Raw genomic sequence first — 19,452 nt, 5'->3', positions numbered from 1 at the left:
TCTAGGAGAGTCTGAACATGTGTGAGTCAGCTGTCTGCGGGTATGGGAGTATGTGAGCGTACCTTTAGGGAGAGGTGGTTGCGCTTCTGTATGACGTGGGAGGGGAGGTGGAGTTGTCACCTGCTGGGGGGAAGGGTGGCTTACTTTATCACTTTTGGGACCCAGGACATGTCTGTCAGAACTCCTCAGTCAATGAGCTGAGAATGAGAGCTGAGGCTGCTGAATACAGGAAGGGACATCAGAGAGGTCAGGAGGGTCAGAGGAGCATACAGAAATAAGAGTAGTCAGGCAGACTTCAAGGACCAGGAGCACAGAGCAACCATGTCAAGAGCAAACTTGAGGGTGGCAGAAGAGCCCATGGTATCCTGGCTTCTGAGAGCTGTCTCAGGGACAGGGGTGAGGTGTGCAGCCCCGATGAAAGATCAGACATGGGCAGTAAATAGCAGGAAGATGTGCTGTATGTAGCCAAGGTAGAGCATGGGGGGCAGGGTGGGCCCTGCCAGACAGCAGAAAAGGAAACAGGTTCTCAGAGAAAGGAGACCCCATGGCAGGTTGGGCTGTGGTGCCTCTTTCCACTTACCTCAGCCTGAGAGTCACACTGGCATGGACTTGCACCAAGACAAAACCCCAGATCTGCGTGGCTGAGATGACACAGATGATGGCTGATGACAGGCTAAGGGATATGTGGGCCGAGTCTGATGCTCAGCCATGGGACAAAGAGCAGTTCTATCCTGATGTTTGGGGGTATTACTTTGCTTATTGTTTGGTCTTAGTATAATTCCTCAAGGAAAAGTCTAAATTTGTCCTGTATGACCTGGGGAGCAAGGAGATTCATTCCTACACAACAAGGGTGGGGAGACCAGAGTTCTGGAACAGCCAGCTCCTCTGAACTGTCTCAGGTGCACAAAGAGAGGGGCAGCTGTGATAACTGTTCATTCCCCAGTAGGCAGTTCCTCCTCAGCAATGCATTAATTATGCATGTGTGGGAACACATGCACATGCCTGTGTGTGCGTGTGCATGCTATAGATTGTCCAGATCAGGGTTTTAGAGTTTCCAACTGCTAAGTGCCTTGTGTTGGAGATTGGGGACTTGTTTTCAGATAACCTTGATTGGAGGGTAGGAGGTGAGGGGGACTGGTATTTGGGGAAAGGCAGTGTGGGTTTGGCAGAGCTGCTTCAGAGTTCACATTTGATACAGAGGTAGGAACAGGACCACATCATGCACCTCCACAGAGAATGCAGCTCAGCCCTGGCACCTGGGCCCTGGCAGCTGTGTGAGCTCCCTGGGAGCAATGTCAACATCATGAGGGGCATCATCTTACCTGGAGGTTATACTGCAGTTCTCTCAGAGGACTTCAAGATTGCTTGTTGGAGACTATAGTGAACAGATAGGTCTTGATAGCAATTTGTGTCACTCTTCTGGGACTCCCAGGCACAATAACGGGGATTCTTTGCCAAGAGGGCGGATGGGGTCAGCAGTGATAATAGAGGGGGCTCTGAGTCATGTTACTTGTTTGTATTGATATGCAGAAAACTGGTATAAATGTTTATAAGTATGTGTGTATAGCATGATGTTTATATAATTATATATATGCATATATATATGTGTGTAAATAATATCTCTAGTTGTTAGAATTTTTATCCTATTCATTATTATTATCATCAGTATCATCTTCCTGACTATGCATTGAAAGTATACCCACAAATGTTAGCACAGGTAACTTCTGGGTGGTGGGGTTAAAGCTAAATATTTCCCAAACTCTTGATACCTTCAGGACTGGCAGAAATGTGTGCAATGAGCCTGCAGCTTTCCTACAATCATAAAATACAAAAAGCTACAAAGTAAGTTCCATCCTTCCTTGACCGTCAAGGCCCAGCGAAGTCTTGACCACTGAGATATCTTCTTTTTGAACTCCTGTACTCCTTCTTGGGCAAACAACTCTCTTGACACTCCGTCAGCAATCGAATCACTTGGTATTTCTTCTTCTTTTTACTTGTGATTTCTTGTTATTTAATCTCCTTCATGATAAGGACCATATTTTGTAATAATTCCCTTGCCATAGCAACCACTGATTGGATGTCTCTGATGGGCCAGGCACTGTGCCACAACTGAAGGGATGAACGTGCAGTCCGTGGACGCTTGCTGCTTTGCAAAAGTGTGTTACCGATCTGTGGTAAGTACATAATTTGAGAGTACATGTTTAGAAAGTTCTTATAGCATCATTGCATTTATGATGGCAAGAGTCTCTATGATGTTAACAAAAATCAGGGCTTGTATTTTGTGTGTCTTTGCTATTTTTCTTCTTTCTATTAACTTACTTTCCTTGTGTTATACAAATGTATTGATCCATGAGTGACTGACTTGGGGTAAAAGAAAATACTCATCCTTCACCACGGACAGTCTGAGAAGCAGCAGTCTAGGAGTTTTGTGAAGATCATCAGGTGATTTATTTTCCACAGCATGTCTATAAAGCAAGAGGCATTGTTTGTGTTTTTGGTGATGTACATGGAGGCTGATACAAGATAGATAACTTCAACTAGGTCCCCAAGTAGAAACCTTGGGTTTGGGGCCAGCATGTTTCCACTGGCCTTGCATAGTTTACCTCAGCTGTTGATCCATTGGTGTCCAGCACTTGTTTATCTTACTAGGACTTCAGAAATGTTGATTACCTAACCCTGGTGGCTGCTCTCCCCCACTCCACCCCCAACATGGGCCAGTGATGCCTGAGGATCAGCTCAATGGCAGTCTTTACGGCAATCCCTGCAGCAGGGATGGGAGACATCTTGGAGAAGCTTGTCTCTGAAAAGAAGGATACAGTTTCAAGCATGTTAACTGAAGCAGTGTTTGTCAGGAAAACAGCGTAAAACAATACAAAATGTCCATTTGCAGAGAACTGGGTGCCTTCAAGGCCTTGATTGCCATTTCTGGGTCAGGGCTCTTGGAGCGTGTGTGTGTGCCTTGAAGGAACTCATCTATAAAATTAGCCGCCCTCCAAATCTGGGTCTCTGATGGCCCCAGTACCCTCTCTTCCTCTGTTCTTTTTTTCTCGTGGAGTTTGGATTCATTCTCAATGGCTTAGTTTAGCCATACGATTATTCTTTTCCCGGGATAGGCTCAGACCCTGTGACCTGAGACCCAATCCTGTGAAAGTTTTATCTAGTCTCGGGCTTACTCTACAGATAAGGTTTCGCCTCACTGTGAAGCTCATTCCTTGGGGTCATATCAGATGGGATTGTTTACTAGACAAGTTTAGTGAGGAGTAGGAAGACTTCAGAATGAAGCCAACTGAAGGAAGCCCAACCAAGAACAAACAGATGGTGTGTGTGTACGTGTGTGTGTGTGACCAAAGGATAGTATTCTGAATGACACAGTGGCCTTTTAGTTTGTTCAGAGTTGTCAAGGTCCCCAGAGAGCTGCTATTCTGGCTTGGTCATAAAACAGATCTTCAGGTGGTAAGGATGTTCTAAAGTCAAGGAGAGGTGAGTTCTGTGGTTCTGGGGTGTCTGTTCCACTTGGAGCTGGGCCAGCCTTCAGAGGAGGATTCTGGTTTAAGCAAGTCAAGATCACAGGGGCTCTGCTACTCAGCCCCATGCTTAGAATGTACCTCCAGCGCTGAATAGAGCTCCAGCTGTGTCATATAGGAAACTGAGGCAAGTGCTCACACGTACAGACTGTGGCTCTCAGGTGGTCATTCCAAGTAACTGTGATTTTTTCGGTGGGGAGGCTTCATAACAATGTAAGAGGAAGCAAGAGTACTTCCACACTCTGACTTGCCAGCAGGGTTGGGCCTATGGTTATAAGACTGCCTTGAGAGTCAGACTGCTTGGGGTCAAAACTTTACTCCCCCAGTTGTTTGCTGAGTACCCTTGGCCAATCCATCTGAACAGCTTCTGCAGCACATCTCTAGCTTATAAAATGGGGATCACAATATAACCCGCAATATTGAGTTGTTTGGAGTATTAAATGTTACTAAGGTGCTCTGAAGTATGCCTGGTACGTAATAGATGCTCAGCAGACATGGAGGCTCAACAAATAGGCAGGTGCCTGACTTCAGCTAGAGGAGTTCAGTGGGGGCAGCAAGTGTAGCTGACCCATACCCAATCTGGTAACTACATGATTTGCAACTCCTTGTGCATGTTCTAGTCCTGCTCTTTTTGCTAGGTCCAAGTGCCCTCCTGCCTACTCAAAGTTACTGCTCCAGCAATTCTGTCTGCCTCCCTGTGCTGTTGATTTCCCCTCCTCCCTGCTGCATACTTCCCTTCAGCACAATACTATTTCTCCCATCTGAAGTAATTCTTTTCTTGACTCTCTCTTCCCCCACCAGATGCTGGCCAATTTCTTTGTGCTCCTTTGCAGCACCTCCCATTCTCTCTTAAACCCGTCCAAAGCAGGCCCTACCACCCAACCCTTCCAGTGAAGCTGCTCTCATCAAGGTCACCAGAGGCCTATGCATTGCTAACTCCAACGGTCAATTCTCACTTCTCTTATCTCATCTGGTGTCAGCACTTTGAGCATAGTGGACCACTGACTCTCCCTTCATATACTTTGCTTCACGTGGCTCCTGGGACACTACATTCTTGGTCTACAGCACTGGTGGAACTTCTTAGCCTTCTCAGTCAGCGTCTCCTCTTCCCCCTGATCCCTTTATGGTACAGGTCTCTGTCCATGATCTTCTGCTTTTCCTTACGTGCACTCACTCCCTAACTGAACTCATATAGTGTCACGGCTTTTAAATGCCTTCTGTACATGTTAGGCACAACTTTTCAGCCAAATTCCTGACTTCTATACAACCGAATTCTATACAACTGCCTATTCAATTCACATTGAGTGTCAAAGAGACATCTTAATTCGACATGTCCAGATCTGAATACCTGATCCTCTCCTCCAACTATAAAACCTGTTCCAGCTACAGCCAGTTATCAGTTGACAGCCATTCCATCCACTCCTTGCTCAGGAAAAACAAACAAACAAACAAACAAAAACAAAAACAAAACACTCCCCCCCAAAAAAAAAAAACTCAAAGCAAAACAACCCCACCCCAAACCCTGGAGTCAGCGTTGACTCCTTCGTCTCTGACACTCCACATCCAAACCATCAGGAATTCTGTTAGATCAACCTCAAAATGTATTCAGAAGCTGAGCAGCTGCCACCGTATCTACTGTTACCTGTAGATGATCCAAACCACCATCATCTCTAGCCTGACTTTCAGCAATAGCTTCTTACCAGGTGTTCCTGCTCCCACCCTTGCCTGTTTTCACTCTATTCTTAACATAGTAAGTAGTCAAAAGATAAGTGAGATTGTGCCACTCCTCTGCTCAGTCCCCCCTCACCATCCCTGTCCTCTGCGCCCCCCCGCCACATTCTACTGCAAACAAGAGCCAAGTACCTTAAAATGGCCTACTAGCCCCCACATAATGTGGGATTCTATTAATCTCTGACCTCATATCCAACTCTTGTCCTTTTTGCTCATTCCACAGCAGCCACACTGGCCTGTCCACCCTTCCTCAAATGTGCTTAAACACTCCTGGGCTTTGGAGCCTTTGCACTAACTGGTCCTTCTGCTGGAACAATACTTCCTTTATATATCAGCAAGGTGGACACCCCCAACTTTTTCATTTCTTTCCACCCTGCCTACCCTTTAGGAGAATTTAATGATCCCTTTCTTTCCTGACATTTCTAATCCACCTTTACCTTGTTCTGTGTGAGCTTACAACTCCCCCCCCACACACACCCCTGCCAACAAGAGTAAGTACCACCTTCTTAGGTACTGCCTAATTTGTTATTTAAAAGGTTTACCTTTTATTTTCTGTTTCGTTTTTTTTTTCCTCAAAAGAGCTTGTGATTTGTTCATATATGTATCCCAGGTGACTGGAACTGTGACTAGCACAAACAGACCTTTGTAAATGCGTGTCGAATGAGCAAATGGATGAATTGTTAGACAATCACAACATCCATTATAACACAGGCCTGGTTATTTTTGAAACTTTAAAGGCTGAGAATGAATCCAAGGGCCTCCTTGGTCATAGTTACAGGAGGGGTTTCAGGCACTTCTCATACGTTGCCCGCTTTGAGATAACATCTGCAAGGGTGTCATTTGTCACAAGGAACTGAGGCAGAGGTTGACCAGGCAAGAACTGGGCCTGATTTTCACCAGCAGTTTATGGGCTGTACCCTCCCCTCCAAACCACCCTGTATGAGCTTTATGTCTGTTAAGTGATGAGCAGTACAAACCTAGAGTCTACTTTCCCTCCCAAAATCTGTTCTGCAAGCCCTGGATTGTTCCAGAGCTATTCTTCTATACAGCTTTGACTGAGTTGACACCTTCCTTTGTGCAAGCTCCTCACACAGATTTTCAAAGAAACTGCATTAGCTCTTTGATGTTTAACGGTTTCATGTCTCACAAGCCCTGGAGTAACCTGTATATAGGTCTCAGTACATCTTCATAGCACTCACCCTTCTCCACCACCACCACTGCTTTCAAAATAATTTCCTTCAGAACACTGGAATTCTTTGCTTCTGCCAAAGGAAGGAGACAGAGGGATCCTGGCCCCTACCCACCTCACGAGGTGAATGCGAACCCAGGCAGAATCCATATCTTTCATGTCTTTCACCATGTCCGTGGTCTGCTCTTCACCTGACTGCTGGGGCCATGGCCACAACACTGGTCTCAAGGAAGACTCACTCACCGACCAGCCTGTCTTCTTGCATGGGCAGATAGCCAACTGCTTGCTGCTTGTATCTTATCCCAGGCACTCTAATCTGCTCAAGGTAGAGTTCCGGTGACCCATCGTATCTTCTGGATTGGAAACAGCATCAGCCAGCAATATTGCAGGCCCAGAAAGGTTGCAGTTTGGTTGGTTCACTGTGTGATAACCAGGACCTGGGAATCTGAGGACTGATGGCATGCTCAGGGTGGGATGTTTCTGAGCAATGTATTGTGATGGAAAAGGATACCTTTGTCTTGGAAGGAAATATTCATTCTACACACAGCAGCCCTTGAAAGATGCCTAGCAATTGGGGCCACAATAATTCAGAGTAAAGGAATATCCACAGCTAATCCCCAAATGGCTTATTAACCTTATTTTCCCATGCCTCCTCACCCCACCCCAGCATGCTCCTTCTCACTTTTACCCTGGGTTGTGGTGGAGGTTGAAGACAGAGGACTTCCCCAAGGCTGGGTGGAGCCCCAGGTGCCCTGGTGATGCAGTCTGTTGTTTTACTATAGTAGTGTGGGCTTCAGACTTGCTTGGCCCTGGCCCTGGCTTCATGTCCAAGGCTGTCACTGGCCAACCGGGTGGTCCTAGCAACTTGCTTCTGATATCTGACCCTGAGTTTCCTCCTCCATAAACTTGGCCTGGTGGTGCCTACCTTGCTGGTCTGTTGCAAACATTAGAGACAATGTATGAAAACAAACATCAAAGTGCCTGGCACGATTTAGGCACTCAGGAAATGGCAGCTGCCACTCTTGCTAAGCACTAGGGACTTTTGAGCTCTCTATTCCTGAGTCCCCTAAACAACTGGAGTATTCTAGGACCCAGAAACTCAATCTACTTCAGAGGCATTCTGGCAACTGAAACTGCAGCTTTTCCACTCCCTGTGTGGAACCTCTTCGGGGATAGGGCCAGCTTAGGTTGCTGACTTACACGGCAAGAGGTTCCCAGCTTGTGTCCCCTCTGGATACTGCTCAAAGCTCAAAGAATTTATGTAAATGAAACAATGAATATTCTCTTTTTCTCACCACCTTCCAGAAGCTCCTTTTCCTGCCTCTCTCTTGGCCCTGTCATTCTTCTCACAGCCACCGGAAATCCCACCCTTGCTCAGCTTTTGCCTAATCAAATGAAGATTAACTCTTTGCAGTACCAATGTAGTGTGGTGTTGGGGGGTGCAAAGGGGTGGGAGATACACTAAACCTCCAGGCCAAGGGAGGAATGAGTCTGGGTCATTAATTGCTTCCTTGCTGGGCTAAGGCAGGTCACCCAAGCCTCTGTGCCTCCCTGTGGAGCCTCCTGCCTGAGGCCTTCAGGATTCCAGCAGTCATCTCTTCTACAGTGCAGCTTGCAGTATACTCCCACTCTATACTGGGTACTACTGGTTCTCTGACTGAATTGAGCTTCTTGGCCCACAAGTGCAAACAAGCAGTTTAGACAATTGGATGATTATTCCCCACCAGAGCCAAAGAAACCATAGACTCAGACAGGTTTTAGAAGGACATTATTTCTTCCCCTGAGCTAGCTGGAGCTTCCTGTGAAACAGGGGTAATCTTACTGACCTGGCAGAGGTAATATGTGGCAAGCCCCTGGTATAGAGGAGATTCTCAATAATCTTTGCTCTGCAGTCTCTCCCACTTACTAGCTGACTGAATTGTATGAGCCCCTTTTCTTCCTTCCTCCTTCCCCAAAGGATTCAAGGCTGCAGTTGGGGTTACTGAGACCTGTCCCATGGGCTTTACGTGTTTCCTTTGAAGACAGAGACCTTGTGAGTGCACTGGCAAGCAGACATGGACAGCAGGGTGGTCTATGGAAAAGCACTCTGGATTTGCAGGGGCCAGATGTGGGGTCTTGTCCAGGATCTGTCACTTGCCACCCTTGTGGCTCTAGACAGGAAAGTCACTTAGTAATCCGAACCTCAGATTCACACCTTATCTACCTCTGGATGTGGCATTGACAAACAGGGCTCCTCTGGGGCCAGAATCATGCCTTTTCATTTTCTGCAGCCCCAGTTTCTGTCACACTGCCTGAATCATAGAATGTTCTCACTCTTTTCTTATTTGCTGAATGAATTTGGAGCTGCTGAGGTGTCATAGTTCCCACGTTTGTTTGAAGCCTCCTGTGTCTGCAGGCTGATGTCTATGGGTCCCTGGGCCCAGGGATGTCTGTGGGTCCCTGCGGGTCCCAGGTCCTATGGGACCCGGGCTCCAGTGACTTTACCTTGTACACAGCTGGAAACAAGATAAGACTGACTGGAGGCAAAAGAAAGAGGGTACCCTGGCCACTCTTTTCTGTGTGATAGCTGCTCCCTCTGAGCCCCACAAAGCTAGATGAGGCACCTCTCCTTGGGGTTCCCTATTAGAGGACTTAGTTCACACAGTGTTTAGCTCTAAGGGTAAATGTGGTAGGTTTTGGGGGTGGCCAGAACATCTTATCCATGTTCTTTGCCTGTAGCTGAAAAGAATGTGAAGGATGACTCCTACAATCTCCAGACTTGCTGCAGCGTGAGGTAGAGGATTCAGAACTCCCTGGTGATAGAATAGATTGGAAGAGCATTGAGCTCCTTGGTACAGTGAAGTGAGAAAGTGTGAAAGCTCCTGGAGGTGGACGGAAACCTGATACCACATGCTTGGTGCACCATGGGCCACCATGCCAGGTAGCCCTCTGGACTCTCTACTCTGGCTGAAGGAGAGAGTCAAAGTGCTAACTCTGCTCCCCTCTCACCCCAAAATGCATACAACTCCCCCTCCACACACACACACTTTTAAAACAACGGGCACACCTTAACAAACTGTAGTGTCTGAGAGTGCCGGGTTACCTTCCAGAATTGTCACAGGTCGAGTCTTCTCTCTGACTTACCCAAGAGGCTCTGCTTGTTTGCCTTTTAAAATTATTATTCCAGGATCCTCATTATTATTAACCATCTTTGTTCTCATTAAAATCAGCCATAGCTCCCACCCTTTGAGGCTCCAGCTTCTGCTCACCTCTTCCGCACCTTATTTCTTCTTCTCGACTTTCCCCTTGACATAACCCTAATCGTTCAGTGGAGAATTTGTTTTTTCCCTAATGTCCACACTGCCTTTAGTGCCTCCATAGTTACTCCCTTCTCCATCTTCAATAGTATTTTCAGACCTCAGGTTGTCATCTCACCAAGAATTTTCTGACAGTCCCATCTCTTTAATTTCTGTAGTACCCCACAATGTTCTTTTTCCTGCAACCACCCCTCTCAACCCTGCCCTCCTCTCAAGCTGATTTAAGTGTACTTTCTATTTCTACAGTACCCCGTGATATCCCTTCCCTTTGCCAATGCCCCCTGCCTCCAAGCTGGGTTAGGTATCCAAAAATACCCGATACACAGTATTTTCACAGAATGCTTTGCTGCCCCTTTCCAAATTCCCCCAAACTTGTTTAAGCATCTCTTGGGTTCCCATAGAATCCTGTGATGTCCCCTCTTTCCCATCCCACCCTCAAGACAGGTCACATAAGTGTTTCTACATTTTCATGGCATGCCATACTCACTCCCTGTTACAGTGTTTACCACACTGCCAGTTTACATATTTGTCTCTCCTGTGTAATCTAGAACTGAGGGCTGTGTGCCATGGAGTATCCCTGGAACCTAGACTGATGCCTCACACATAACTGGTGGTCAAAAAATGAACAAGGTGTCCTTGTCATTATGCTTTTATTTTTTTCTTTCTTATATGGCAGAGTAAGTAAAGTCACAGTAGTTGTCAGTTTTCTTTACACAACAGGAGAAACAAAGGTTTCAGAAATGTCAGACATAAAAGAACTCCCCATCCTTCTCTCTCATTACTGGCTATTTCAAACTTTCAAGAATAGCCTATTTCAATGATATAAAATATGCATCAGATCACAGACTAAGATGGACTCATTTTACAACGTTAGCAAAACTGTTACACTAAATCTCAGTGACAGAAAAAAGAAAAAAATATCTTTTCTGCACTCATATTTTAATCAGAATTTGACCTTAATCAGCACTATATTAAAATGTATACAGTCATACAATATCCAGAGCAAACGCTCTATATTGCAGTTAAACAGTTAGCACTGATCACAACTACCAAATGCCCCCCTTTCCCATCATATTCAACTCAGAACCCAGCTAATCTACTTCTTGGGGTACATTTGATGTTTCCGACCCTCCTCAAGGGTCTGCCCCAGATTTCCCTAAGGTGCGTTGTAACCCCTAGCACCTGAATTGAGGATAGCCTCAACTTCTGCATCATCCTCGGAATCCCAATCATAATTACATGGCCAGTCCTTGGAGGATCGGTTACGCACCCTTGCCACAAAATGCATGACTTTCAGCTTGCTGGATTCCACGTGTGCTCTAGGTCCCCAGAAGAACTCATACTCCATGGGACTGCTCCGCGGCACCGGCTTATAAATCAGGTACCCTCTGCGCACAAACTCCTCTGTGACGACCTTCTTTGGATCTCCAAAGATGCTGTGCTGCCGGCCAGGCTGCATCCCCAACTTCCCAAGCACTTTCCAGACCAGGGCCTCCTTGGCGCTGTTGCCCATGATGAAGATGAGGGCTAATATGGACATCAGGAGACTTTTCTTGGTGCCTTGAAATTTGCTCCGGGCTACCGAGGGCTTTTGCACTTGAGCAGTGCTGGAGGCTTCCTCGGGGGTGGTGGAGGCCTCCTCCGGAGTGCTAGGATCTTCCTCAGGGCCACTCAGGTCGTCCTCTGGGGTACTTGGGGCCAGAGAAGAGGCCATCGGCGTCTCAGAAGCCTCTGAGGCCTGGATCTTACGGTTATTGCGGTTCTCTTCCGCGGCCCTTGCGTTGCGGCGGCGCCGACTCTTCCGACCCCGAGGCATGTCTCCTACTATGGGCGCGTGAGCCTATTGCGATTCTAGGGAAAGAAGCCTGCAACTTCTGCAGAAAGCAACTACCTCTATCCTAAGAAGCGGCTGTCACTGAAGCCAGCAATGTCAGTAGTTTCTGTAGTAACAAACCAGACGTTCTCAGCGAGAGAGCTCACTCCCAGTGAGGCTGAAACGCATAAGCCACCGCCATCTGTACTCGCTCCCGTCGCAAGCGCGCGCAAATCCTCTGCAGGGCTGACTCCGCCTTTTCTGCCACGTACTCGGAACTCCAAAGAGGAAGTGGGCGTCTCCTCCACCCAAATTTCCGCTGTCAGATAAGAAAAAAAGCTCTACAAAGCAGGGGTGGGATTAGGGCAGAGAGAACAGCTAGAGATTGGCAAGGGCAGGTGAACACATGGGAAAAATGAATAGCATAAGATTTCTGTGTTTTTCAGTTTGATACAATATTTGCTTGCGGGTATTGGGAAGGAATGTGTCTCTAATACATTCTCACAGAATGCTAGATGTACATGTACGTGTGTCAAGGGATTGTGGGGGAAGGTGTGGGGGAATGGAGTTGAGTGTGTTTCTGGAGGTACCAGTGGTGTCAGTTATCCTTTCCTGTCTTGGCTTACAAGGCACATTAATTCACCATCCTTGTTCTCAGAAATAGTATATGTGTATACTAATTGATTCGTGGACTCATCTAGCACCCAGATAAGCTGCTTAGGGCTGAATTGCTGGGTGATGAGGGGAGGTGGGACTGCAAAAGCAGTGAACAATGTGCAAGAGGTGCAGAACCTTTAAAATGTTCTATTCACAGGATTTTTAAGCAGGGCACTGACTGGATCAGGCTTGCATTTGCAGAGGTTCACAGAGGCTGTACAGACTGTTCTCTGGCAGGTCACTTAGGAAGCAATTGGAATAAGAAGCGAGAGGAAAAGAAAGTGAGCCTTAAGGCAGTTGCCATGGGGATGGGGAGGCAGAAAGGCATTTTAAGGGTGGTCATGGACAAGCTTTAGGGACTGATTGGGTAGAAGAGGGGTGTGGGGAGAGGGTGGTGGAAGTGCAGGTTGGCTCTGAGGTTCTAGGCTCCAGTCTACCTGAATGCCCAATTTATTTTTGGTTCTTTCATTCATCTGGTAATCCAGATGTAATTTGGAACATACTCTGAACTTTATCCACTCTGGGTCTTTGCTCACTGGTTCCTCTGTCTGAACTGCTTTTCCTCTCGTCCCCAACTATCTAAATTCCATCTGCCTACTCACAGCCTCTTCCTCCCTGAAGCTTGTCTTGCTGGATGAATAGTGAGTCCATGTTCATTCCCCTGAGGGAGGAGTTTCTATATCAAGCACTCTGTATCTTTCTTATGTCATTCCAAAGATACTATTTTGCATAAGGCACTTCACCTCTCTGAGCCTTTGTTTCTTCATCTATAATGTGTGGTTAATTAAGTGCTATCCTTTAGGGTTGTGAGAATTAAATGAGATAACAAATGAAAAGCACTTATCACAAAGGAAGCACAGCCTTTGCCTCTCAGGTGTTTCAAGCAGCATGTGAGAGTGGCATTTAATAAATGCGTGTTGAAGGAATACATGATGGAAAAGATTCTGCACATGTGTTTAGCCAAACATGTTAAAAGCAAGCAAATACTTTATACCTTTTTGTCTGGAAGGGATTATATGCTTGCTTGACAGAACCTTGTATTGTAATCCCATTGAGGGAAGGGGCCCTGTTTAGCCTCTTGACGTACCCCAGACCTCGATGGAGTTCGTGGAACAGGATATGGCTACACCTAGTGAGTAAGTGCCGGGGTGGGGCAGTGCGTCCCATTTAGAAAGCAGAATTGCCAGCTGAATTGCACCTAACGAGGCCCAGTCTTCTGGACATGTGTAGAAAGGGGTTGCCTGGTGTAGAGTAACAAGCATTGAACTCAAACCTAGGAACATGACTTCTGGCTCAGCCTGTGTTGCTTATAAGCTCTTTGACTTTGATGAGTTCACCTACCATCTTTGTCCCATGATTTGTTCTCTGTGCAAACAGGAAAAGGCTAATCTCTCCAGCCTTGTCTGCCAGGCTGTTGTCAGGCTCTCTGGATATCCAACAGTACATGCCAGTGACCCTAGATGAAAGCAGGTTCCTCTGAGTTCAGGGTTTTTTTCTTTTCTCTTTTGTTTGTTTTATGTTTGCTGTTTATGAATCTGCCTAGAGGATTGCAAAATCACCTGTGTTTTTTTCAAATAGTGTCTCCATTCTGATGGGATTTTATGGGAATATAACCAGCAAATTAATTATCTCCCCAATAGTCACTTTCTCTCTGAAACTTTCTTTATACCCAGAGCCTACCAAGGCTTCCTGTTGGGTAGGCCTGGCCATAAACTAATTTGGGGCAGCGTATGTTTACTGCTGCATTGCCTTCTGCCTACCAACCAGAGGAGGAGGGGCATTTCTCTGTCTTGGGCTTCATCTGAGTGAACCTTTGCTCCACTCCACAACAAGGACAGGGCAGCTCCCCATAGCACCCTGGTAGATCAGACCCTACCTGAAGCAACGTATAAGCTAGGGCTGTGGCTTCCAACCAGTTTCCTCAAAGGAGTATTCAGGAACAGGGTTTAGTCTGTGAGGTGCATTCAGTATTTACAAAAGCTTAACAGAAATCACATTTATGTAAGACAGGCCACAGAATTTGTTAGTCAATAAACAGAGTGTATTACATAGCCAGAATATCACCAGGCATGGTTTTAACAGAAGGAAATAATTAAACCATGTCTTGGGATATTGTGGACTACAGGTTTGTTTGTAGTAAATAGCACATGACAAAGGAAGGGCAACTCACTTGTGAGTCACTACAAGTACAAAGAGAGGAGGGAAGCTAACCTCGTTGTGGTAGACTATGTGCCTAAACCACCTCCAAACTGAAATCTTTACAAGAACCTCAATTACCAATGAAGCTAGAGAAAGGTTAGCTCTCTTGCCCACAACCATAGCATTGCTGGTGAACGTCAGTATTTGGGCCCGCATCTTCAGATTTCCAATCCTTGGCTTCTGCCATCACACAACTTGCAACTGCTTCAGTTGAGTGTGTTTTAGTAGTTCAAGAGGGCTTAGGATGGAAGGGAGTATTCTTAGAATAGGAGCAGAAGGAAAAGAGATAAGAAAAGGGACAGATACGGGGAAGAGCAAAGCAGAGATCCTTAGTCACATTACCAGGTTTTCCATGCTTGGCCCTGCCCCTTCCAAGCTGTGTCAAGTCCAGCATGTTACTTAAGCTTTCTAAGCCTTAGTTTCTCCATCTGCAAATGGGTATGTCACAGTGGTGTTGTAAATATTAGAGGGAAATAACTCATACAAGATGGGGTAAGCTGAAAAATTCTCCCCAGACTCCAAAGATGTCCACATCCCTATCCCTAGAACCGTGAATATGTTACCTTATATGGCAAAAGGTAACTCTGCAGATGTGATTAAGTTAAGGATCTTTGAGTCAATAAAACAAAGAGGCAACCCATGGAATGGAAGAAGATATTTGCAAATGACACTACAGATAAAGGGCTAATATCCAAGATTTATAAAGAATGCCTCAAACTCAACACACACAAAATAGATAATCACATCAAAAAATGGGCAGAAGGCATGAACAAACACTTCTCCAAAGTAGACATACAAATGGCTAACAGACACATGAAGAAATGTTCATCATCATTAGCCATCAGGGAGATTCAAATCAAAACCACATTGAGATACCACCTTACACTAGTTAGAATGGCCAAAATTAACAAGACAGTAAACAACATGTGTTGGAGAGGATGTGGAGAAATGGGAACCCTCTTACACTGTTGGTGGGAATTCCAGTTGGTACAGCCACTTTGGAAAACTGTGTGGAGATTCCTTAAGATATAAAAAAATAGAACTTCCCTATGACCCTGCAATTGCACTATTGGGTATTTACCCTAAAGATACAGATGTAGTGAAAAGAAGGGCCATCTGTTCCCCAATGTTCATAGCAGCAATGGCCACAGTCGCCAAACTGTGGAAAGAACCAAGATGCCCTTCAGCGGACAAATGGATCAGGATGATGTGGTCCATATATACTATGGAGTATTATGCCTCCATCAGGAAGGATGAATACCCAACTTTTGTATCAAAATGGGTGGGACTAGAATAGATTATGCTATGTGAAATAAGTCAAGCAGAAAGAGTCAATTATCATACAGTTTCGTTTATCTGTGAAGCATAAGGACTAACGTGGAGGACATGGGAGATGGAGAGGAGAAGGGAGTTGGGGGAAATTGGAGGGGAGATAAACCATGAGAGACTGTGGACCCTGAGAAACAAACTGAGGGTTTGGGAGGGGAGGGGGGGTGGGGGGTTCAGTGAGCTTGGCGGTGGTTATTATGGAGGGCACGTATTGCCCGGAGCACTGGGTGTGGTGCATAAACAATGAATTCTGGAACACTGAAAAGAAATTTTTTTAAAAAGTTAAGGGTCTTTGGATGGGGAGATTATCCTGGAATATCTGGATGGGCTCAAGGTAAATGCAAGAGTCCTCCTTTATATGAAGGATACATTAGAATTAGAGTCAGTGAAACCTCTAAGGATGGAAGCAGAGATCAAAGATGCTACACTGCTGGCTTTGTAGATTGAGGAAGGGAGTATGAGCCAAGGGATGTAGGAGTCCTCTAAAGGCTAGAAAAGACAAAGAAGTGGATCCTCTCCTAGAACCTCCAGGAGGAACACAGATCTGCAGATACATTTTACACTTTTGACCTCCAGAACTGCAAAATTGTAAATTTGTGTTTTTTTTTTCAGCCACTAAATTTGTGATAGCTTATTATATCAGCAGAAGGAAAGCAATACACAGAACATATGTGTATCTCATTCATAGGAAATATCTAACAAATAAGAGCTACTGTTGAGGTGAATTTATTCTATTGCCATATTTTCAGTGAAAATACTGGAAGGGACTGGTGTGCAATATGTTCATCTGGATACATTGACAGCAATTCTTGTGGGTCTTTTACACTGTTCTTCCACCCCAGGCATTGTCCTGGCTGTGTCCCCAAGCATCCATTGGCATTGCTTTCACTTGGGCAGACATTGCTATAGCGACCCCCTGGTGGTAAGTACTGGGGGCAAGCTAGTTAGGGAAATGCTGGGGTTATTCCATGCGACTCTTGTTGCTGTACACTAATTCAACTTTTAGTTGCCTGTGGGCACTGTTCTGGTGCCAACCAGCACCTCCCCAGGGCACAGAGTACTCTTGGGCCAGTACCTCCATTTGCAATGACTCTTGTACAGATTGTGGGCCATGACTTACTCAAACAAGTGAGTCAGACCCCACCTGCTCTCCCTCACTAAGGGACTCCTTGCTATTTCTGGCCTACTAATGATTCCTTTGAGTCATTTCACAGTGCAGGTATGGACTTATTTTACAATTTTTAAGAATTAAGGTCTTTCAAAGAAGTCTATACTCCTACCATAGTGAAACAAAAATCATGTGATTTCTTTTGGGTTTATTGGCTGGGTTTTAGGAAGAAATATCTTTACTGCAAATTAATCTCAAGCATAGGGACATGGATAAAGATTAATGTTGCAAACACTTGTAGAACCCATGCCCCACTATCCCAAATTTAAAAATTATGTCCTATTTTGGCCTATCCTTTACATTACAGATAATGAAAACCCTCTGTTTACCTCTTCCCAGACCCACATGGCTCTTTCTTCCTCAGTGGGGCCCCACTATCATGAATTCAGTAGTTTTTTTCCTTCAAATTTTTATTTAAATTCTAGTTAGTTAGCACATAGTGTAATATTGGAGTTTCAGGAATAGAATTTAGTGATTCATGATTTACATATAATGCCCAGTGCTAATCATCCCAAGTGACCTCCTTAATACACCTCACTCATTTATCCCATCCCCCACCCACCTAGATCCATCAACCCTCAGTTTCTTCTCTATCCTTAAGAGTCTCTTATGGTTTGCATCCCTCTCTCTCTTTTTTCTTCCTTCCCACATGTTCATCTTGTTTCTTAAGTTCCACATGTTCATCTCAGTTCATCTCTAAGTTCCACATATGAGTGAAATCATGTGGTATTTGTCTCTCTGACTGACTTATTTCACATGGCATAATACACTCTAGCTCCACCCACATCCCACAAATGGCAACGTTACATTCTTTTTGGTGGCTGAATAATATTCCATTGTATATACCACCTCTTCTTTATCCATTCGTCAGTCAGTGGACATATGGGCTGTTTCCATAGTTTGGCTATTGTTCCATAGTTTGGCTATTGTTCTATAATAATGGCTATTGTTGATAATGCTGCTGTAAATATTGTGGTGCATGCATCCCTTTGAATCTGTATTTTTGTACCCTTTGGGTAAATACCTTAGTACCGCAATTGCTGGGTCATAGGCGAGTTCTATTTTTTAACTTGTTGAGGAATCTCCATACTGTTTTCCATAGTCTCTGCACCACTTTGCATCCCCAACAATAGTGGAAGAGGGTTCCTCCTTCCCAGCATCTAGCCAATATCTGTTGTTTCCTTTTGTTCATTTTAGCCATTTGGACAGGTGTGAGGTGGTATCTCAGTGTGATTTTTTATTTTTTTATTTAAATTCAATTTAGTTAACATATAGTGTATTATTAGTTTCAGGGATAGAATTTAGTGATTCATCAGTTGTATATTACAGCCAGTGCTCATTACATCAAGTACCCTCCTTAATGAGCATCGCCCAGTTACCTCATCCCCCCACACACCTCCCCTCCAGCAACCCTCAGTTTGTTTACTAGAGTTAAGAGTCTCTAATGTTTGGCTCCCTCTCAATTTTCATCTTATTTTCTTTTCCCTTCCCTTCCTATATGTTCATTTGTTTAGTTTCTTAAATTACATATATAAGTGAAATCATGTGGTATTTGTCTTCTTTGACTGACTTATTTTGCATGGCATAATACACTCTAGCTCCATCCATGTTGTCACAGATGGCAGCATTTCACTCTTTTTGATGTCTGAGTGATGTTCAATCGTGTATGTGTGTGTGTGTGTGTGTGTCTTTTAGTTTTGTTGATTGTTTCCTTTGCTATGCAAAGCTTTTTATCTTTATGAGGTCCCAATAGTTCATTTTTGCTTTTTTCTTCCCCTTGCCATTGGAAACATGTCTAACATGAAGTTGCTCTGGCAGAGGTCAAAGCGGTTGTTGCCTAATTTCTCCTCTAGGATTTTGATGGTGTCATGTCTTATATTTAGGTCTTTCATCTCTTTTTTAAAAGATTTTATTTATTTATTTGTCAGAGAAAGAGAGATAGAATGAGCACAAGCAAAGGGAGTGGCAGGTAGGGGGAGAAGCAGACTCCCTGCTGAGCAAGGAGCCACACATGGGGCTGGATCCCAGACCCTAGGATCATGACCTGAGTCGAAGGCAGATGCTTAACTAACTGAGCCACCTAGGCGCCCATGTTTTGAGTTTATTATTGTGCTTTTTATATTTATATATAAATATGAAAATACATAAATATATATTATATAAAATATTTTTATATTTGTATGGTGTAAGAAACTGTTCCAAGTTCATTTTTCTGCATGTTGCTGTCCAGTTTTCTGAACACTATTTGTGGAAGAGACTGTCTTTTTTCCACTGGATGTTCTTCCTGCTTTGTCAGAGATTCATTCATCACAGAGTCGTGGTCCATTTCTAAATTTTCTATTCTCCTCAAGTGATCAATGTGTGTGTGTGTCTTTGTGCTAGTACCATACTGTCTTGATGACTACAGCTTAGTAATATAGCTTGAAGTCCAGAATCATGATGAGTCCAGTTTTCCTCTTCTTTTTTAGTTGTTCTTTAGCTATTTGAGGTCTTTTCTGGTTTCATACAAATTTTAAGGATTGTTTGTTCTATCTCTGTGAAAAATG

At 44.8% G+C, this 19,452-nt stretch overlaps 2 protein-coding genes across 2 annotated transcripts in view; one reads left to right on the top strand and one right to left on the bottom strand.

Annotated features, from left to right (window-relative positions):
• The window catches only part of USP51 (ubiquitin specific peptidase 51), an 85,511-nt gene that overhangs the window by 31,321 nt on the left and 34,738 nt on the right, over positions 1-19,452 (top strand). The window contains exon 2 of the transcript XR_013966304.1: positions 2,064-2,174. The gene's annotated coding sequence lies outside the window, so the exon portion shown is untranslated. The remainder of the gene's footprint in view (positions 1-2,063; positions 2,175-19,452) is intronic.
• MAGEH1 (MAGE family member H1) lies at positions 10,374-11,778 on the bottom strand. The gene has a single exon (XM_080795888.1). The coding sequence runs from the start codon at positions 11,554-11,556 to the stop codon at positions 10,897-10,899; it is 660 nt and encodes a 219-aa protein (XP_080652014.1). The 5' UTR covers positions 11,557-11,778; the 3' UTR covers positions 10,374-10,896.

The sequence above is a fragment of the Martes martes genome (genome assembly GCF_963455335.1).
Source record: "Martes martes genome assembly, chromosome: X".
Classification (NCBI taxonomy): Eukaryota; Metazoa; Chordata; class Mammalia; order Carnivora; family Mustelidae; genus Martes; species Martes martes.
Note: the sequence above shows the minus strand (reverse complement) of the source record. Positions and strands in the feature narration are given on the sequence as shown.

Excerpts from the sequence above, each read along its gene's own strand:
- MAGEH1 (XM_080795888.1), bottom strand. The coding sequence starts at position 11,556 with ATGCCTCGGGGTCGGAAGAGTCGGCGCCGCCGCAACGCAAGGGCCGCG.